General features: G+C 45.7%; 2 protein-coding genes and 1 pseudogene across 2 annotated transcripts; 2 read left to right on the top strand and 1 right to left on the bottom strand.

Annotated features, from left to right (window-relative positions):
* The first annotated feature begins 7,183 nt into the window (after nucleotides 1-7,183).
* On the top strand, nucleotides 7,184-9,702 carry LOC100836444 (F-box/FBD/LRR-repeat protein At1g13570). Its single transcript, XM_014898783.2, has 3 exons — nucleotides 7,184-8,141; nucleotides 8,582-8,737; nucleotides 8,868-9,702. The coding sequence occupies exons 1-3, from the start codon at nucleotides 7,263-7,265 to the stop codon at nucleotides 9,264-9,266; spliced, it is 1,434 nt and encodes a 477-aa protein (XP_014754269.1). The 5' UTR covers nucleotides 7,184-7,262; the 3' UTR covers nucleotides 9,267-9,702.
* Nucleotides 9,703-11,750: 2,048 nt separating this feature from the next.
* On the top strand, nucleotides 11,751-11,898 carry LOC112271256 (annotated as a pseudogene).
* Nucleotides 11,899-17,132: 5,234 nt separating this feature from the next.
* LOC100836957 lies at nucleotides 17,133-20,892 on the bottom strand. The gene is made up of 7 exons (XM_003569678.4): nucleotides 20,119-20,892; nucleotides 19,598-19,837; nucleotides 19,357-19,446; nucleotides 18,760-18,909; nucleotides 18,134-18,258; nucleotides 17,849-17,978; nucleotides 17,133-17,742 (listed from the first exon to the last, which is right to left on the bottom strand). Exons 1-7 carry the CDS (start codon nucleotides 20,710-20,712, stop codon nucleotides 17,617-17,619), a joined length of 1,455 nt encoding a protein of 484 aa, XP_003569726.1. The 5' UTR covers nucleotides 20,713-20,892; the 3' UTR covers nucleotides 17,133-17,616.
* Nucleotides 20,893-21,544: the final 652 nt, after the last annotated feature.

The raw sequence follows: 21,544 nt of genomic DNA, 5'->3' as shown, positions 1-21,544 counted from the left end.
GGCTGTTGATGTCAATGCAGAACAGCAAGTGCAGCGTAATCCTTTAATTGATGAGCAGAGAAGTATCACCCCGGTTCCTTTGGCATATCAAAAAAGAGTTATCAGGGCTGCGAAAGCTAAAAGAACTCTGTTTACTAATTTGGAAAATGATAAGCAGTTTATTGTACCCAGGGCCACAGTTGCATTGTACAACAAACTGTTCAAGCATGGATCAAAGAAAGGATGCAAACCAAAAGAAGTGAAAATCATTGAGATAGATGACAACTTCATCTATCTTTACGATCTTGCTGACTCTATAAGGCCATTGCATGAGTTAAGCAACTCGGTTTGTGAGATTGCACTTCAGATATTAGCTAAGGAAATGGCGCCACAAAAGAAACTTGTCTTCCCATTGCGTGTATCGGTAAGTACACTTCTTTGCTTTCAATTGTGAGCCAACAAACTCTAGTTCTTAGTTGTTAGTTAGTTATTGTGGTTTCTGACTCTTAATGCTGCAAGTGGCACCTCTGACTGTTCTTTACATGATCTATTTGTTATAGCCCTTGTTATAGAGTTAAAAAAAAAATTGGATGTACCTTTCATGGTGATAATTACTTGTATCTTAAATTTGCATGTAACTTTTGTATCAGAATATACTTTCTCCATATGTTTTAACAGTAACTTTACTGTTAGAAGTTACTTTATACTATTCAGAGTTACTTTCCTACATCATATCTAGGTGTTTAGGTTCCATAAGGTTTTAACAGTAACTTTACCGCTAAAAGTTACTTTATACTATTCAGAGTTACTTTCCTGCATCATAGTTAGGTGTTGATGTTCCTTTTCTAATTTGTGACCACTTATATAGCTTGATGTTATGTTTTCTAATGTAAATAACTTTTGTATGTTAAATTGCAGTACTTCCTAAGGCAGAATTCTTTTGCCAATAAGGAGTTGCTAAGGCTTTTCAGTAATTCATCATCTAATCGGCTTGATCACAAAGAGCAGGTAAGTTTTGTTGACGGACGGACACTTCCTCATTGCATTTACGTTCTTTCCTAGATTTTACATCTGGACAAACCTTTTTGTTCTTCTTAAACATTCAGATAATGTTCCCTAAACTGCAAGTGCTATCATCAGAAGATAGAAGAAGCAAGGGCGTTGCACATTATTTTCTCATTAACGTCAATCTTAAGGCCGAGAGATTTCAAATAATGGATTCATTGAGAACGGAAGGAGATGCCAAGATGATGGAAGCCGTGCAACAACTAGTGTCAGCAGTTATGTTCTTTTGGTTACAGGAACAAAGACTCGAAAATAAGCATGTTGAAATATATTGTTCAATATGTTCCTGCCCCTAAGCAAGGGAACCTGTAAGTACTCTATTACGATTTGTTGTTGTTTATTTCTTTGATGTGTTCACATAATGTACTAGGTGATTAACTACCATCCATTTTTTGGTTGTCAAACAACACAGACATGATTGTGGGTTCTTTATGCTCAAATACATCAAAAGCTGGGATGGTAGAAGGATGTCAGATTTCAACCAGGGCAACATATTCAACATAAGGAAGCTTTTTATGAAGAAATGGCTCAAGTGGCCTGAGAACAGGATAGAATGGCAGAAAATCCTGCTTCCAAGCTGATCAGAAAAGCATAAAAAGGTAATTTGTTCTCAACAAGTCATGTATTTCTTCACAACTACAGAAAATTGTAAATTCCAGTCCAAGATAGATAGTAATTCTAACTGGGAGATAGCAATTACAACGAAAACATTTGACATGATTGAAACTTCTTTCCATTCATCTAGACACCATGTGGTAGCTTCTCTTTCTCTGGAATTAGCTTCAGTGGTCACCTTGCAGAAGTATGTTCCCGTGAACCACAAAGGTTGCATTCATTAGGACATGTACGTTTTATTCCCAGCCCTGTGTCTTTTGTTCTTGAAACTGGTCTGCCTTTTGTGATTGTGCTCGGCGGATCTTGGACCTTCTGATCTTGTGTTGGTTGTACATCATCGTTCTCTGTAGCTTCATTTTCACCTGCTGTAGGAGCAGTTCTGACTGGCTCCTTTTTTTTACTTGCATTGGTAGCTGCAGCCCTTCTAGCAGCATTTACATGCAACTCCATTGCTGCCATGTGTTTCCTAGCAATAGCTGTTATTTTCTCTGAAGTTGATGTGTTCGCTGCTATTTTGGTGAAATCTTGGCACATGTTTCCATATCTGATCAATCTCATATCTTTCCTAGACAACTTCCCTGTTGTTTCTGTTGGTTTCTCAAACTGTATGGGTTTTAGCTCGTCATTTGGGTTACACCACCTTGCGAGAATGTACTGTTCTGGAATTTCATCTATTTGAGCCATGTATGTCATAACTTTGTACACATGGCAGCATAGTAGCCCATCTATGAAATTTTGAGCACTCACAACTGTAGTTCTTCTCACCTAAGTTTGCTTCCAATGTATATGACCTATCACCATAACCAGGAACAAACCCTCTTATTGGCAGAACCTCATACACATATCCACCCACTTGCTGTACGTTGTACGATGTAACTTTCCACAGCTCAGCTCTGAAACGCAAGTAAATGGGTCGTGTGTAGACGGCTATAGCTTGTTCCTCCAATGGATAATCTGACCAAGGCCTTAGAATCGTGTCCTCTCCTGCAAATTCTTGCTCGTCTTCTGCCACTTCTATGCTTTCTTGTAATTTCTTGTACTGAAGGAAGAACTGGAAGATGCTGTTATGAGGATTCACATATTTTTTTAGGACAACATTGAAGCCTTCGCTGCGAGCAGTTGTTTAGAGGAAGGGGAAGAAATGGTCCTTGAAATAGGCAGGAACAAAGCTTTCTCTCAACGCATAGAGATCCAACAAATGGGTGTTGTCTCCGACATTGTGCTTTTCTATCATCTGTGCCCATTTTTGTTCAAATTCATCTGGTGTCATGCTGCAGTCAAGAACAGAGTTGAACTCTCTCCGTAAAGCTTCCCTTCTAGTTTTTCCTGTGCTTTTTTCATGATGTGCCATCTACAGTTCCTATGCACGGTTGTAGGGAAGACTTCTGTAATTGCACTCTTCATAGCAATGTCCTGATCTGTGATCATGTTCTTTGGCTGCAAAAACTCCATTGCTTCCAAGAAGGCTTGGAACAACCAAACGAAGTTGTCTATCCGCTCGTTTCTAAGGAACCCACAGCCAAGTTGAATAGATTGCCCGTATCGATTGATTTCGATGAAAGGAGCACAGGGCATGTTATACATATTGGTCAGGTATGTTGTGTCGAAGGAAATGCAGTCATTGTACACTTTGTAGGTTGTCCTAGCTGCGCCGTCCACCCAAAACAAACTCTCAACACGGTGGTGGTGATCAAGATTCAGTTTGTAGAAGAAAGCCAGATCTTCCTTTTTCAGTTCATCAAAGTGATTTAGCAGCTGTCCCATATCACCAACCTGCTCCAATTCATTGAATGTTGCCTTCAGGTTAGATACATCTTTTGTGTTGTAAGGCACATTCTTGAGCCCTCCGTATATTTCAGACATGAAGTGCATTATCTTCCCAGAAGATAGATTAACTGCATGCAGCATCCTAACGAAATCTCTCTCTTCTTTTGAGATGTGCCTATGTGACCTTAAGAATTTCTTTAGGGAAAACTTCTTGATCAACTCGTGTGTGTGCTGTTCTTCAGAAAAAGTAACTTCCCACTTGGCACCAATCCTCTTTACTCTAAGGCAGGCCTTGCAATCCGTTCGCTTAGTTATGCTGCGGTTCCTTGTCTTCACCAAGGGTACTTCTTCAAGCTTGTCATTGTTTCTGCCATTTTTGTTGCACACAAATAGATACTTGTCCTTCTCCTTGTCTAAAGTAGATCTCCTAGAAGTACTGCTTTTGATTGAGAAACCAACATGTTTGGCATACTTGTTGTAGTGTAACTTGGCTTCCTACCAAGAATCAAAAGACATTGAAGGGAAAGGAGTTTGTGGAGATTTCTGGCTGCTTGGTGTTGAATCCACTTCATCATCACTCTCTGGTTCATTGCTTGAATTTGTTTTCCATGATGTTGTTTGTTCCAATGAAACTGTATTGTGACTCATATGGGAATCACCACCTGCATCCAAACTAGGCTCACTTGGTGGTGCAGTAGCAGGAGTAGCAATGTCAACCTCAACTTGTGAACCACTTGATTTTGCAATAGCTGGAGTTGATGTCATAACATGATCTTCAAGCAAATTTGGGTCACTTTTTTGTGCATTAGAAGTAGCTGTCATGATAACCGGTTCTTCATGCATCAAAAGTTCTTCTTGTTCCTTATCATATTCTTCAGGTGGTAGATTCAGATCCATATCTGCATGTGCAACAAAAATTAAAGAGGAAAGTTACTTTCTGTGTACTTTTGTTCATCATATTCTATGTTGGTTTGCCCTTCTAATCCCTATTTTTTTGTACAGGTTAAGGTATATTACTTTTGTTCATAATCTGAAGCTGTATATACCAAGGTGCAATTTCTGTGCAGAAGGCCTCCTGGAGTTCTAATGGTGGAGCTATGAACCCCATGTATCACAAGTTACTTTAGCTGTCATGGTGGATTTGTCAATGCAGATGCTATGCAACATGCTATCATGGTGGAGCTGCGAACTATACAGTTGGTTTCAGATGACTGGAGATGTCAATTTTTAGGTAGGTAATGTAAAGCTACATCTATGCCCCTATGCAACATGCTAATATAGTATGAAGTCTGTAATCTCGTATGCACTGGTGTGAAGTAACTCTGGCCGGATGTTGTAGTTCCTCCTCCTGCGTGTTGTTTAACCTTGATTAGCTGCCATTGTTGAAGGAAAAGTAGATCTGAGGAAGAAGTCTTCGATGGGGAAAGTAGGGCGAAGGATGGCGATGGGGAAAGGAGAACGTGAGATTCTGTTACTTTTGGTTGTCGTGGTCCAGGCTGCCTTTTGTTTTTGTTGGGCTACTTTCTTACCGCGGGCCGAGCACAGCATCTCGCGGGGCCGAGTGCGGGATCGTGGGGTCGAGCGCGGGGACGAGCGGAGTGCGCGCGGGAAACCATTTCGGGAACGCGCGGGATACCGTTTCAGGATCGCGCGGCACCTGGTCGGGGCGCACTGCGTACCCCAGAAAGTGCGCGCGCACTCCCTAGCCAAGCCCGATAGAGAATATCTATAATTGTGGATGGTCGTTTTATTTTTTGAGATCACTTTTAGACATATGTTGCTTATTTAGAGAGAGGATTCATAGGTGAGATAGGAATCCATCCTAAAGATTTTCTTTTCCCTAGATATGTAAACCTGATAAGGTTTGCAAGTGGGATCCCGGTTAATTGACTTGCCAGTTCAAAAATATGGCTTAAGATTTGATTTGAAGATTTAGGAGTCAGTATAGAAACATGATAAACATGTGATCTTGTTTGATCGCCCATACGTGTACTTCCTAGCTAGGCCTATAAATGCTGGCAGCCTGCTCCTCACTTGAAGTCTTGAACAAGATGCCGCTTGGGCTCGTGAAACTAATTCCTAGTTAAGCGGACGAACTCACAAAACAAACAACAACTGCCACAAAAAAATAATTTGGGAACTGATTTCTCTATCTCTATTTCTACTCCCATAAAAATCAAAGCAATTCCAAGAAGTGACATACGAACCAGCCCAAACTGAAGCAAGCCGAGGAAGATATGAAGCATGACTGCCGTGAAACAAGGCACAGTGGCTCCAGCCGAGGAGGAGGATGAGGCAGTGCCGATGCTGCTGGCGGCGACGACTAAGCGGGCAACGGGGAGGAAGAATACCAAGGATGCAGCAGCATTGGAGAAGGATGCACCGACAATGGTGAAGACAACATGATAGGAGAAGAAGATCAAGAAGGAGGCGGCAGAGGAAACGATGTTCTCTGGTGGCAGCTAAGCAAAAGAGGGACAAAAAGGCCAAGGAGGTCGCGATGGCGGCCATGTCTGAGGATTCTGGACGAATTTACGGTTCGATTTAGCAGGGAGTTTTAGGAACGGTTAATAGATAAAAGAGGTGAAGTTTTAAGACAGTTATGTACTACCTCTGTTTCTTAATAATAAAGGTCATATAATTTGTGCATTTCAGCCGACGAGCTTTTTTTTCTGGTGTCCAGCCAACCAAGTTGATTTAAGAGTAAAAGAGTATGGACGGTTATATATATAAGAGAAGAACTAGGAAAAAATTATACGCCGTATGAGCTAAATAAGGAAATGAAGGGAGCAGAATATAATGGCGAAAAGCATGGCAATATGTAACGTAGTCGTCATGTTTTTTATTAAGCATACACCAACCGGTACATGCATTATCTATATTCAACTGAGTAGGAAAACAGTATAACGACCAGAGACGGAGGCAGGAAAATAATATAGGGAGGGTCAGAATAGAAGGGTGATTTGTTAAGAAGGGCCGAAGCATAAGAATATGAAACTCATATCATGAAATTGCAATGATTATACAAGGACTAAAGTAGAAATACGAAATCATAAGAGGGGGCAGGCCAGGGCCAGGGCTACCAACGACGAAGAGGAAACAGACGGCAAGGCTATGGCCAGGGCAGAGGCAGCACCCAGGCCAACACGGGTTCCCCTAAGATTTGAAATTTTTATTTAAACCCGTTCATGACCTTTGCAATTTTATCTTATAAGTTTCAGTTTTTATACTTCACCCCCTAATAAATCATCTCTCCTATTCTGCCTTGACTACGAACAAGAAACAAAAATCATAAAACACCTTCGTCTTCTTCCCTTCCTTCGCCATCACCTCGCGTCGAAGCCGTCCACTGCCATGGTTGTCCATGAATAAATTTGTCACGTCCCTGGCCCTGGGTGACGGCGGACGTGATTAATTGTTTTTTAGGGCAACGGACGTGATTAAATGGGCTGGGCGCCACGGACATTCTTGTCCAGGCCCATTCCTGGTTCCTGGTTTCTACTTGTAGAGTCCTGGACGGATTAGGCCTGTAGTCTCGTGGAACGCTAAATGGACTAGGCCTTTCTTTTGGAACGCTGGACGGATTAGACTTTTATACGCCTTAAAGGCTTAAATCCCATGCTTCTTTTGGAACGCTGGACGGAGTAGTTCCTAACGTGAGTCCTGGATGGATTAGGCCTCTCGTGGAACGCAACGGATCAGGCCTTTCTTTTCTTCTGGAACGCTGGACGGATCAGGCCTTGAAACCCCAGGCTTCCTAGCTAGCTAGCCGATCTACAACTGCGCCCGAACCCAGACATTGCAATACCTAGGATCACACCAAAAAGTCGACGGAGATGGCGGCGGCGGTCGGCGACGCCCTCCTCCGTGACCGTCTCAGCGACGTCCCGGACAGCATCCTGGTGGCCATCCTCTCCCTCTTGCCGATCGACGAAGCGGCCAGGTCTACCGCGCTCGCCTCTCGCTGGCGCCACCTCTTTCCGTCCACCCTCCTCGATTTCAGAGCCCCCAGGCGCAACGTCGTCAAGGTCGTAGACTCCATCCTCGCCACCCACCCCACCGCTCTCGTGCGCTCCTTTAGTGCCGGCAGGCTCCGCTTCCGCGCCGACCAAGGCAGCGCCCCCTTGGACGGCTGGCTCAAGGATCTGGCGAACCGCGGCCTCGAGGAACTCGTCCTCCAATTCGAAGAGAGGAGGGAGGCGATCCCGGAATCCATCCTCGCCTGCGCCTCCCTGAAGCACCTCCGGGTGATCTCCGGCGCCTTCCCTGACGTCACCGAGGCAGCCGCGTCCCCCCTCGCCCGCCTCACCAAGATCGAACTCTCCGCCGTCAAGATCTCCGATGAGTCGGTGGAGTCCCTGCTCTCGCAGTGCACGGCTCTGGAGCACCTGGAGATGAATGGCGTGAGCAATTGCGGCTGCCTTCGTATCCGGTCTCGGAGCCTCAAGGTCCTCAACAGCCACGGCGACTTTGATGAGCTCTTCATCGAGGACGCTCCTAACCTGGAGCGGGTGCTCGGCAACTTCATGCACCTCAGAAAAGTGCATATAGAGGTCAAGCACGCTCCGAAGCTGGAGTTCTTAGGTTACCTCAGCATGCTCCACACAATTGAGATTGGAGGCACGGAGTTGCTGTCAATAAAGGAAGTAGAAGCTGAAAACGAAGACGATGATGAAGACGAAGACGAAGAGATTAGACCGCCAAGGAAGTTCACGGTAATTAAGGGACTAATTTTGAACTCTGACCATAAATTCCATACAATTTGTGTATAATAGTTTAGGTACGAAATCACGATTAGGAGAAATTGCTTTTGATTATGAATCCAGTGGTATCTATTTTCACCATGCATTCTAACGTTCCCAAATTTGACTTCGTTATGTCTGAAAACATTTAGATTGGTACTGTATCACTAAATTTATCGTGAAAAATATTTTCATAATATAAGATCTTATAATCTTCCTAATGTTCTCTATGAAAGATACATGTTGGAGGTCATGCCAATATCTAGAATTTCATTTATTACAACACAGAGGGTATATTATTAGATTAACTATCAACCAGAGTATAAATTTGAAAGGTCAAAATACATCCTACATTTTGAATCGAGGATATTACAGGGCATAGACCAGATAATTCAAATGAATGTACCCTGCAGGAAGTAAGAAATTATGTGAAGACAATGCCAAGCATGAAGACGCTGGCCGTCTCGGTGAGCTACATGACCAGAGGGTATTACACGATTGAGGGGTTTATCGGTTGGTTCATGGAGCTCCTCAAGCTGTTCCCTTGCCTGGAGACGCTCTACATCAAGGTACAATATTATCCTGGTCCATGTACTGTCCTTACATATACGCCACACGCTGTCCCTTGCATTGTATTCATTATGCATGGATGCCATATTTCCATCGGTGTGAGTGACACGATTGAAATTCTTGTAACAGTCCGAGTCCTGGTCCGGGGTTGATGAGGACGAGGTGCCGGGCTCTTGGGACGTGCTGAGATCCGTTCCCTGCATCAACAACCACCTCGAGAAGGTGGTGTTGGAGGTTTACAGAGGGCACGACTGGCAGATGGAGATGGCCAAGTTCTTCCACGGGAGGAGTAGGTTCCTCAAGACCATGGAATTCCACTGCATGGACGATACAGGCAGAGCAGACTACGGCAAGGCCCCGAGCGAAGAATGGGTCGGGAACCAGCATGAGCTCCTGTGCTTCGACAGCCGGGTTTCGAGTGACGCCCGTTTCGTCTTCTTCAAGCATCAGCTGCCGTGTAACCATCATTATATATGCCACGACGAGGATTACAAGAGGGATTATTACAGTAACCTTTATGAGGTTTAACAAGTCCTCGTTGGGTGGCTAGAAGAGTTGACGCATAGATTTTTTTTTTAATTTGGTTATATTAGGGCGACTTTGGAATTTGAGATGGGCTGATGTTTCTAGTTGTCAAATGGTTGAACAATAGGTACTACTTCCTCCGTCCAACAAAAGAGATCTCAAGTTTGACTAAATTTAAATGCATCTATACACTAATTCATGTCTAGATGCATTCAAATTTTGACAAACTTTAGACATCTTTTGTTGGACGGAGGGAGTATTTGGTTCGCCTTAAACACATGTGAACTCGTTCCTTATACTCAACGGATATAATTCTGAATAGGTAGATGATTAATGCTTGAATCTGTTGGTCTTTTTGGATATGGTGCTGAGAACTATGTTAAGCACAGGCGTGCTTGTTCTTTTCTGTTTGGTAGTGTATGCTAGCTGGAGGCTGCAATCTAACTGTTGTTTTTATGTTTGTGAGGAAGACTTCGACCGAACCTCATTCTGAACTTCTGTATGACGGGAGCAAGGCTCCTTCGTCTAAAAAAAAGAACTGTATAACTGGAGTACATTCTAAATGATCATTTTATCTCACTCCGTGCTTTATATTCTAATAGTGCTATGAACTTCCATACTCTTCTTTTTTACGGTGTAACACGTACTTGTATATAGATCCTTACACAAACAGAAATTGGTCGTAATAATATGTTGCAAATGAGGCGTGTGAACTTAGTTTGGATCATCAGATGTTCTCTTCATAGAATCGAGGCAAGCGACCGTCGTAATAATATGTCTTGTCCTTGAAGGTCGCAACGCCCTCCTTCTCTGCAGCGCAAGAAGACCGAGGTTAAAAAAACGGGCCCTATAAAAACCGATCTTCCTGCCCGCAAAGAAGATTGATCCAGGCAAGCACCAACAGTCAACTGACACCAACTTTCTGAATGCATAGAACTTATATAACAGTATAAGAAACTGAGTGGAATAAATCAGCCGTGCTCACTTGACAATTTGTCGGCTTGGTTGCCCGTGAGCCTCGCCGCGAACCCGAGACCGCTGTAGTGGTACACAATCGCCGTCTTGGCTTCCTCCGTGCTGTAGAGAACAAAAAGAAGAAAAGGTCAGCACAGGGAGAAAGAAAGACGGCGTCGATGCCCCTGTGCGCCATGGACGCAGAAACGTTGTTGCTCTCACAAACAACCTTCCGACGACGGAGGCGAGCAGCCAGACGTCGTAGTCCAGGGAATCGACGTAGTCGGCGCGGCTGACGAAGACTATGTAAATGTCGGAGCCGGAGGCGTGCTCGTCGGCGGCAGGGGCCACGGCGGGGGAAATGGCAGAGGGCGTGGCGGCGGCCGAGGAAATGAGAAGAAGCGGCAGCAAGATGGAAGGAACGATATCCATGGCTAACTTGAGTAGTGCCCTTGAGGAGACCTTTGCTGTAGACCTCTTCTGGTCGAGTTCAGCCTCGATCAGGGAATGGAACGTGCTTTCACCAGCTCAGTGTTTATTTATATCGGCGATTAGCCTGTTACCGAAGCTCGGTTTTCTTTCGAGCAATTAGAACTCGTAACAGCAAGCATTGAAGGTCGTTTAACACAGGAAGGATCAACACAAAACATTATGGCAGCACAAAGACACTTGCTTGATTGGGTTAATAACCGCCGCGAACTCTGACAAGCAGCTACACCAGTTCTTTTTCATTTTTCTGTGGGTGCGGAAATCATCTTTTTATACCGAATACTCGCTATTTCATCGAAGGCCGTTTATTACAAAAACTTTGTGCTTCCATGTGTTAAACAGAATATCTTTCGGTTAGCTAGTTGTTAGCCTTCGGTTCTAACCAGGATTGTAATCCCACCAGCCCGTGAAGCTAAGGGTTACGGTGTTTAACTTGTAGATCAAATTGTATATCTGTTGTAACAGCCAATTTGGCATTGATATATAAAGAGATGCGGCCCGAGGCAAAGGGTTCAACGCTTCCTAAACTTTACATGGTATCAGAGCCACCTCTTTCATACATCCACAGAATAGATGGCATATAGTTCCTCCTCTCCGATTCTCAATCAGCAGGTCTCGGAGAAGCTTACGCACGAGAACTATGTTCTCTGGAAAGCGCAGGCCACGGCCCCGATCCGTGGGGCACAGCTCTTTGGCTACCTCGACGGTTCCCTCGTCGCACCACCGGAGAAGCTAGAGATCAAAAAAGGCGATCTGACCGAGAAGGTCCCCAACTCCGCCTACGCGCTATGGATAGCGCAAGACCAGCAATTGCTGGGATTCCTGCTCAACTCCATCTCCAAGGAGGTGTTGCCGCAGGTAGCGTCCTTCACCAGTTCTCGTGAGGTCTGGAAGGCGCTTGAGGAGATGTTCTCCTCCCAATCCAAGGCACGGGTGGTTAACATCCGGATGACCATGGCCAACTTCAAGAAAGGCACGATGTCGGCTGCTGATTATTTCAGCAAGATGAAGGCATACGCGGACGAGCTGGCGTCTGCAGGAAAAACCCTCGATGACGACGACTTGATATCGTACCTGCTTGCAGGACTTGATATGGACTATAATCCTTTGGTGACATCTGTCACTATTGCTCTTAGCCGATCTGACAAGGTGTCGATCAGTGATCTCTATTCTCAGGTAGTCAACTTCGACTCCAGGATGGAGATGCTTCAGGCGGGCAACGGCAACAACTTCCAATCCTCGGCAAATGTAGTCGTCCGAGGGGGTCGCAGCAACTACAACCAGCGCGGCCGAGGAGGAAGAGATGGTCGCGGCAACGGCAATGGTGGCCGAGGCCGCGGCCAACCTGGCAGCAATCAGCGCCAAGGAGGGGGGCGCGGGAACAACCGTGATCGTCCCCAATGTCAGCTGTGCGAGAAGTACGGCCACACGGTGCTTGAATGCTGGCACCGCTACGATGAGAACTTCGTCCCCTACAGCAATAGTGCCGGTTCTGCAACGACCAACTATGGCACTGACTCGAACTGGTACATGGATAGTGGCGCCACCGACCACATCACTGGGGAACTCGACAAGCTCACCGTGAGAGACAAGTATAACGGCAGCGAGAAGGTGCACACAGCGAGTGGAGCAGGTATGACCGTTAGTCATGTTGGTAGCACTGTTTTTTCCACTCCCCATAAAAATCTCCATCTCACAAACGTGCTCCATGTTCCGCAAGCCTCAAAAAGTCTTATCTCAACTAATCGTTTTGTATCTGATAACAATACTTTTGTTGAGCTTCACCCTAACTATTTCCTTGTCAAGGATCAGGCCACGAGGAGGGTCATACATAACCCTAGAAGCAAAGGAGGCCTCTATCCCTTCGAACCGCTACAATCATCTTCTACCCCAACAAAGTTAGCTTTTGCAGTCTCGAAGCCCTCTTCTACTAGATGGCATCATCGTCTAGGTCATCGATCTCTTGAGATAGTTAGGCGTGTGATTAGAAATAATGAGCTTTCTTGCTCCAATGAATCTTCTATAGAGTCAGTTTGTGATTCGTGCCAAAGAGCCAAAGTCATCAATTACCATACCCTATATCTACTAGTGTGTCTACTTCTCCACTAGAAATTGTGTTCTCAGATGCTGGGGACTAGCACGTACCTCTTTTGGAAATTTTACATACTATGTAAGCTTTATTGATGACTATAGCAAATTTACATGGATCTATCTTCTCAAAAGAAATCTGATGTTTTCTTTGTCTTTGCGAATTTCCAAGCAATACTTGAAAGGAGATTCAATTGCAAGATAATTTCCATGCAAACTGATTGGGGGGGTGAGTATCATAAACTAAATGAATTCTTTCAGAAAATTGGCATTGCTCACTATGTCTCCTGTCCCCATACTCATCAACAAAACGGCTCCGCAGAACGCAAACACCGACATATCGTCGAGATGGGGCTAGCCCTTCTAGCCCAAGCCTTCATGCCATTAAAATATTGGGATGAAGCTTTTCTTGCTGCCACCTATCTCATAAATAGGCTCCCTAGCAAAGTAATCAATTTTGATACTCCCCTAAATAAACTCTTCCATCAAGCTCCTGATTATTCCTCTCTTCGGATCTTTGGTTGTGCATGTTGGCCACATCTTAGGCCTTACAATTCCAGAAAATTGGAATTTCGCTCAAAGCAGTGTACCTTTCTTGGATACAGCTCTCGACACAAAGGCTTTAAGTGTCTTGATATTTCCACCGGGAGAGTCTATATTTCACGAGATGTGATTTTTTATGAAGTCGTTTTTCCTTTTTCTGCCCTCCGTGAAAATGCCGGTGCAAGACTTCGAGAAGAGATTCTCCTCCTTCCACCATCTCTAGGAATATTGGGGATCAACAGTGCACAACCACATGCTAATGATCATACTAACCACCCTGATGATGCTCATGTTTTTTCTGAAGAATTTGGTGCAGAAAACAACTCCCTGGGCTCCCCTATGGCGAATACAGGCAGCGGCGATCCATCTGCGCCTTCTTCCGTGAACGAGAGCTCGCCACGTCATGGGCCTTCTCCCGCGGCCCAGGAAGTATCCGGCGCACCTGAGGGCCCGTCAGATGCGGACGAGCCGACCGAATCATCCTCGGCCGTTGCGTCTTCTCCCGGATCGACTGTGCAGCCTGCCCCTGTGGCCCCTTCTGCACCGACTCGCCCACGCACACGTCTACAACATGGTGTCATCCAGCTGAAGAAGCTCTTCCCCGGCATTGTTCGCTATGGTATGGTGTGCACGAAAGATGAACCAGGAGATCTGGTCACAACCCTAGCCGATCCAAATTGGAAACGTGCTATGGATGAGGAATATGATGCTCTAAAGAAAAATCAAACCTGGCATCTAGTGTATCCTCTGGAAGGTAAAAATATCATCGACTACAAATGGGTCTATCGTGTCAAGCGTAAGTCTGATGGCTCCGTTGACCGCTATAAAGCTCGCCTAGTTGCTAAAGGCTTCAAACAGCGTTATGGCATTGATTATGAAGACACTTTTAGTCCTGTTATTAAAGATGCTATTATTCGTATTGGGCTCTCCGTTGCTGACTTGCTGTTCACAAGGGCTGGTGCCTACGACAATGGGATGTCAAGAACGCGTTCCTTCATGGCGTTCTGGAAGAGGAGGTGTATCTCAAGCAACCTCCAAGATATGTAAGCAATGCTCTTCCTGGACACGTCTGCAAGCTGGAGAAAGCACTATACGGCCTCAAACAAGCTCCACGAGCCTGGTACTCTCGGCTCAGCACTCAATTTCAACGACTTGGCTTCATTCCCTCCAAGTTGGACACCTCACTTTTTATCTTCCACAAAGGAGGTGTCGCTATCTTTGTTCTTATATATGTTGATGATATCATTGTCACAAGTTCCTTTGAGCAAGCTATCTCGGCTCTCTTCCAAGATCTTCGCAGCGAATTTGCCCTCAAAGTTCTTGGGGCGTTGCACTATTTCTTGGGTATCGAAGTCAGGGGGAATCATGGTGATCTACTTCTCACCCACCGAAGATTTGCTAGCTCGGACAGGTATGAAGGTCTGTAAGCCCTGTCCCACGCCACTTTCCTCTACGGAGAAGTTTTTAGCATATGCAGGTGATCCACTCGGTGATGATGATGCTACAAGATACCGAAGTGTTGTGGGCGCTCTGCAGTACTTAACTCTCACCCGGCCGGACATTGCTTTTTCAGTAAACAAAGTATGTCAATACCTGCACTCACCAACCACGGATCATTGGTCAGCAGTTAAGCGGATCTTGCGCTACATCAGTGGAACCATGAGCCTAGGTTTGACATTCAAGAAATCACAATCATTGCTACTTAGTGGTTTCTCTGATGCAGATTGGGCAGGGTGTGCAGATGACAGAAAACCTATAGGACGTTTTGCAATTTTCCTCGATGGAAATCTGATCACATGGAGTGCTAGAAAGCAAGCCACAGTATCCAGGTCCAGCACAGAAGCTGAGTATAAGGCTCTTGCAAATGTAACTGCGGAAATTATATGGGTGCAGTCAATTCTGAAAGAGTTAGGGATTCCTCAAGTGAAAATTCCATGCCTATGGTGTGATAATTTGCGAGCTACATATCTATCCGCAAATCCAATATTTCATGCCAAAACTAAACATATAGAGATTGACTTCCAGTTTGTACGAGAGCAGGTCGCACAGAAGAAATTGGAGATTCGGTTCATTCCTTCGGGAGACCAGCTTGCAGATGGCTTCACAAAGGCGCTGCCAGTAGCACTACTCAATAAATTTGTTCACAATCTCAATCTATCAAGTATACGTTGAGATTGAGGGGGAATGTTAAACAGAAAATCTTTCGGTTAGCTAGTTGTTAGCCTTCGGTTCTAATCAGGATTGTAATCCCACCAACCCGTGAAGTTAAGGGTTACGGTGTTTAACTTGTAGATCAAGTTGTATCTGTTGTAACAGCCAATTTGGCAATGATATATAAAGAGATGCGGCCCGAGGCAAAGGGTTCAACGCTTCCTAAACTTTACACCATGTAGAGTGTGCTTGTTCCAAGAGGAAAAATTAAGGGAATAACCTCGTTCTTTAACTTCGCCAGTTTGTAGTATTCATACAGGCTACTTGGAATCTTGGATAACCAAAGAATACCAGAAAAGTTCATATAAATTGCTTCGCTCCATTGGAACAATTTTCACATCTTGTACGGAACTTCTCTAGGTTACTACATTCAAGGAACTATTTGTGCAAATATTTTTGTTCAAGTGACCTGTGAGATTAACCAAATCATGACAGCTTATTCATTTTTTGTACTTTATTGTTTTCCAGAATATTACCCTTCAACAGGTAGATTGTAGATTCAAATAGTTGCGAGAACAGACGTGACAAAATTACCAGATCAACCATTTATAAGTTGTCGCATCAATGGCACCCGCGGTACCATCGTTCCTTAACGCGTGGGTCGCCTCACTTGCCCCCGGCAAGGGCAGCACCCTGGGCAGCACCGTCCGAGCTGCCCGGGAAGTCATCGGCCCGGCAGGACTAGCCGGGCTGCGGGGGTCACCCCTCAAGACAACAAGAGAATCTCCGTCAGGACGTCCCCCGGAAAGGTCACTTGCCGGGAGAGCGCTCCCTGACGCAGGCACTTACCACAGGGCCGGTACCCAGCAGGCAGGGCATTGACGCCACATGGCCGCCCGGCAGGCTCCCCGCGAGCAGGGCTGGTCAGCGTGTGGAGTATGACACAAGCAAGCATTAAATGTTCCGACAGAAGGGTGGTTTCTTGTCAAGTCAGCCCATAGTGAGTGGCTCTCGGTGAATCCAAGACACGTACCGCCCCAGGTACAATGCTTTCTGCCATGCATGCATGCCAGCTCAGCAAGGGCAAGCTTCCTAGGGTCTTTGGTCGACACTTGTCCCCCATGCACCGAGACACCTGTGGTATTCCCTTAGGTATAATAAGAGGACCAGTGCCAACGGTCGGGTGGTTAGGTTCTCTCTAGATTGCACTTCAGTGGAGTTAGAGTTCGGTTCTTTCTAGTTTTAGCCCAGAAATAACAAGTAGCCGCTTAGCAAAAGGGGAGAGAGCGCCCAGGACTCCCCTGGCAACCTATAAAGCACTTATTTATTGGCTAATACAACCTCAGAAGCACGACGTAGAATTTTACATCTCAAGGTGGTCCGAACCTGGGTAAACGAACTTGTGCATCATACGCTCGTCATTGGCCTCGCGATCGCCGAAGCGATCCTCACCACCCATTGCCGAATCTGAAAGGAGGTGCCTCACATCCCAATGTCTTAAGCCCCGGGGTACGACATAAGTTACTTATCTTCTTTTGCTGTGTCGGTGTGATAACCAGACACCATATGATTTTGATCGCGAAAAAAAGAAGAAACAATTTGCCAGTACCATAAAGCCATGTCTACAGCGAGCGTTACAGGCAATAGAAGAGTGCAAGAAACAAAAATGCACATCAATGCCATCCATCAAAGTTTGTCTTTGTCTCAGTTCTCAACAATGCTGCTTGTTTCACAATCAGTTGTGGTGGAGACAAAATCTAGCACAATTAACAAAATTGGCAGATAATTTCGACATCCACAATTATCCAATTTGTCAGTCTTGTGCCAAAAGAGATTCTTCAAACATTTTTGAATGACCACATGATAGCAATTCACAGCCTCTCCAACTACCAGCTCACAGCTTTCCTTTCTCTAACTTCTAGAAGAAAGCGCTTGAGCTGCTTGGCCACTTCGTCACAATCTCTAGGAGAAATATGTAAGTCTCTAACTGTGTGTGTGAAAGCAGTAGATTGGAGACCTATGGCAACAAAAACAAGCTGCATCTCACTTCCACGTAGCCGTTAGTACGGAGCATTCCAAATTAGTGGTGGTCATATGTACAGTCATATGTACAACTACGCGCAAGACATCAAATCTCAAAACCACCATTCAGCTGAACAGATAAAGATGGCCTTCCAATGTTATTAAGGGGTGTTTCCAAGGTGACTACAACTCCAGAACTGCCCACTTGACCATTCCACTTAGATCGCCCAATCTGCAGTATATAGGCTCAGTTAGAACTGAACTACATCTAGGTTCAGTTAGAACCAAACAGCAATCATAAGAACCAATCAGAGCTTTGTTTAGAAAGGAAGACTTACAGAAAGAGCAGTAAAAGCTGATGGATGTCTTGAGCAAGATAAGCCACACATTACGTTCAGTTCCTCCTTTAACGAATGAATGACTTCTGCGCGCACCCCAGGATCATTTCCTCCGAATGTAGGGCATACACTGGAACAGAAAGACAATTGTTAAAAAGATGCAATGCAAAGAACTAAGCTACCAGTGCAGTGTTGAACAGTGACGTCTGCATATGCCTTCTTGTGATCTCTAGAGTGTAAGGACAACAAACATTGCACTGTAACCACAGGTCCATTGTGAATTACCTGACTTGTACACTGGGCCTCACCATAAGACCAGATCTTTTCCATGCCAGGGCTTGAGTTACTCCAAGTGAAACAGACTTGTCAGGCCACTGAAACATAGGTGTGAACCTTGTGCCTCGCTTGTTCTTTAAAGTAGAAAAAAAGAAGAGTAAGGCAATCAGTCTTAACAACATTGAATAAACACAATGCAAGCAAACTAAGACAGATAAAAGTCACACCTAAGAATGTGAAAGTTTAGTGTAACAGAATAAATCATACAGACGGAGACTAGCTCATAAAAGGAACTCGAATAAGACAGTAATATATGACCAAACATATGAAAATACGAACCCATGAACAACCCGGACAAATATGAAAATACGAACCCATGAATATTATCGCATTCCCCCACCAGCAACCCTAAACGTATAATCAACTCACTATTATGACAGATTTCTAATCAGAAAGCGGTGAAATAAGCATATCATCATTATTCTACCAGGCACTAGCACAATTCTTTCAGAAATGGCAGCAGACCTGCTACCTCGCAGGACTAGCTCACAACTCATTATCATAAACAATTGGCAGAGTAATATAGTAAGATTGATATCACAAATGACTAAGGGAGGGAAATAAGCTGGAAATACCTTGCAGGAGAAGCTCATCCGTGTTTCGCCTGGAAATTTCCCATGAGCTTGAAGCAACCCACCAAATAATGGAACAAAACCACTAGCTGTTATCCCCTCTCCAGCAACATATGTTAGTTGCCCATTCGGGAACTGCAGATCCATGAAGGACTGAAACCAAAAAACATGTTACTGTACTAGACAATATCAACCTTCAATAAAAAAATGTAATTATTAAGTTGTGTTAGTTAGTAGTTTTGAAGCATGATCCACTGCCAATTATACTGGCTACACATCAAAAACAAAAAAAACGGAACAGTAGTTGTGCAGATCTATTGCTCCACTGGTTGCTACGTAGATAGAATCAAGACCCAAAGATGTCAACTGTACAGACTTTTTATCACATATTAGTATATAACAAGGAGATATGTAATCCCTACAATCACAGAACCGTGGCACTATAGGCTAAGTAGCGAATCTACACAATGGAAGAAAAGCACGCCACTCTCCAACTCAATATTACCAACGACAGTTTATATAATAGACTGAGTCTAACAAGTAACCGCATATGAGAATAATTAAGTACAGAGAAAACTCAATGAAGTACAGCACACTTACGCAAGCTACTGGATTAAGACACATCATCGACATCATCAGCCATCTCCTATGTTTTGACCAAATAGCTGGACAGAGGGAGTGCACTCCATTCTGCATATAAATCCTTTATAGTAAGAATTCAGGACAAATAAGAAGCATATGAAAAACAAAGATGCCATGAATTTCCATCAAACATAAGCTCAATAGGAATAATGAATGATATAACATGCTGGGAGAAGGCAAACGGAAAGGATATGAGTACCTTGCGATCGTAACCATACCACAGCAGGTGTTGCTTTGACAGATGAACAGGCAAGAGGAGGGTGGAGTCACGAACAAATAGTAACGGCCCCAACTGGACAAGATAAAGGGGTGAAGTATCATTTCCAGAAGTTGAACCACTGCGTGATGCCTCTAGCCTCCAGAGGTCTCCACGTGCAACAAAAGAACTCTCAACGTCGTGACTCCTGGTATTATATGTCGCTGACATATTTACAGTACCCTGAATGTTCAAAAAGAGAAGAGCTGAGCGTAATGTTGTGTCATGGTATTAATGAAGGTGGCATGCAAAGGTTTAGCTTAAGTATGTTAATCACAGCTGTGAGTTTATTGCCTAGAAGCACTTCAGTACAAAATCATGCCGACAGAGTATCAATTGATGTGTGGAGTTCCTCCGAAAGAGATCGAATTCAACAGGAGGAAACCCTAAATTAAGGTTGTGCCGACAAAATTTAGATGCAAACCCTCCCGAAATCGAGAATCGAGATAGGAGTTCAATCGTACCTTCGCCTTCTTAAATTTTCCAAGGGTTCCGATTTCGCAGCCATATCCGTCGTCCTCTTCGTCCAAGTCGTCCCCGCCCGCGACACCACTGGCGGTCGATGCGGCAGCACTTCCAGTTGCTGCGGCTGCAGCAGCGGCAGCCGCCTCGAGGGGGCACCTGTCCGCAGCCCTCTCCAACGCGAGCCCCACGGCCCCATCACCGACGGCGGCAGAAGGGGGCGGCGGCAGCTTGCGGCGCCGGATCTGGCCGTTCCGAAACGGCACGGGCAGATGGCGAACGGCGTGCTGCACGGCCCCGCCGACGGAGGTCCCAATCTCCACGCCAGCCTGGCCGAGCCTCCCGCCGATGTCGATGACGGAGGCGACGGCTGCGGTAGGGAAGAAGTCCTTCCCGTGGCCCTGGCCGTGGCCGCGGCCGGCCCCGAAAGGGACGACGGGGAGGTCGATCTCGAAGGGCATCCGCTTGTGCGACACAGGCGGCCATGGGAACTGCGGCGGCGCCTGGAGCAGACCCGTGAACCCCTGCGCGAGGCGGTCCGCGATGTCCTGGCCGTGCCGCTGCACCCCCTCCCACGCCTCGAACGAGATCTCCATGCCCGCGAGCCGATTAGACGCCCTGGGATCCCCTTCCCCTTCGTTAGCCCTTCCGGGGTTCCTTCGAATTGGAATCGGATATCTCCGAGGAGAGGAGGGCGGTGGAGGCGGACGGAAGAATGGGGGAAAGGAGAAAAAGGATGGGGGCAACGCGTGATAATAATAGAGCTAGTGGCAGGGGAAGAAGAAGGAGGGAGATGGGGATAATGGCTTGACCTGGTCGACGTGGATCGACGGGGACAAGGAGATTGCCAACACCGGTTGGGCCGCGTGGCCTCTGGAGTCTGGCCCCAACCCCCGATTCGGCTCCCCGTCACCGCGTCGGAGTGGATAAGAACGGGCGCCGTGCCGTGCGACAACCGCGCGGTACGCAGCACACAAACAGACATCACAGCAATTAACCTCCCTCTGTTTTGGCCTTTGGGGGAGGGCAGAAAATTCGTGCCTATCCGGCTCGGTTTCACCGCGTGTGATTCTGCTCTGCTTGTTTTGGGATGTTTCGGCCGTATGTATCAATGTATGACTCTGCTCTGCTCGTTTTGGTGTTTCCGGCTTCAGCTGCGGGCATAGGCGTGTGTAGTTCGGGGGCAACTGTGTTGCCTCGCCAGAGTTAGGCGAGCGTACACTTGTGTTTCGCCTGTTTTGTACCGGCGTCGCCATGGCGTGTACGACTTTAGGTACCCTACCAAACGGACTTTCGTTGTGAGTCTTAACTAGAGCAGGTCGAGCACGAAAGCACGCACGATGATGCAGCAGGGTACTCCAGAGTTTGTCATTAACAAGTCGCCCGGTACAAAGCATAACCCATGTTCGGTGTGGCGTTGCTTTTACT

This window comes from Brachypodium distachyon, chromosome 2 (genome assembly GCF_000005505.3).
Source record: "Brachypodium distachyon strain Bd21 chromosome 2, Brachypodium_distachyon_v3.0, whole genome shotgun sequence".
In the NCBI taxonomy this organism is placed as follows: domain Eukaryota; kingdom Viridiplantae; phylum Streptophyta; class Magnoliopsida; order Poales; family Poaceae; genus Brachypodium; species Brachypodium distachyon.
Note: the sequence above shows the minus strand (reverse complement) of the source record. Positions and strands in the feature narration are given on the sequence as shown.

Bases quoted from the DNA above. Each gene is read 5' to 3' on its own strand.
- LOC100836444 (XM_014898783.2), top strand. From the start codon at position 7,263: ATGGCGGCGGCGGTCGGCGACGCCCTCCTCCGTGACCGTCTCAGCGAC. The intron at 8,142-8,581 runs GTAATTAAGGGA...TGTACCCTGCAG, and splicing joins GACCGCCAAGGAAGTTCACG to GAAGTAAGAAATTATGTGAA. The intron at 8,738-8,867 runs GTACAATATTAT...TTCTTGTAACAG, and splicing joins TGGAGACGCTCTACATCAAG to TCCGAGTCCTGGTCCGGGGT.
- LOC100836957 (XM_003569678.4), bottom strand. From the start codon at position 20,712: ATGGAGATCTCGTTCGAGGCGTGGGAGGGGGTGCAGCGGCACGGCCAG. The intron at 19,838-20,118 runs GTACGATTGAAC...TTGAACATTCAG, and splicing joins GAAAATTTAAGAAGGCGAAG to GGTACTGTAAATATGTCAGC. The intron at 18,259-18,759 runs GTATTTCCAGCT...TCTACTTTAAAG, and splicing joins GGATGAGCTTCTCCTGCAAG to AACAAGCGAGGCACAAGGTT.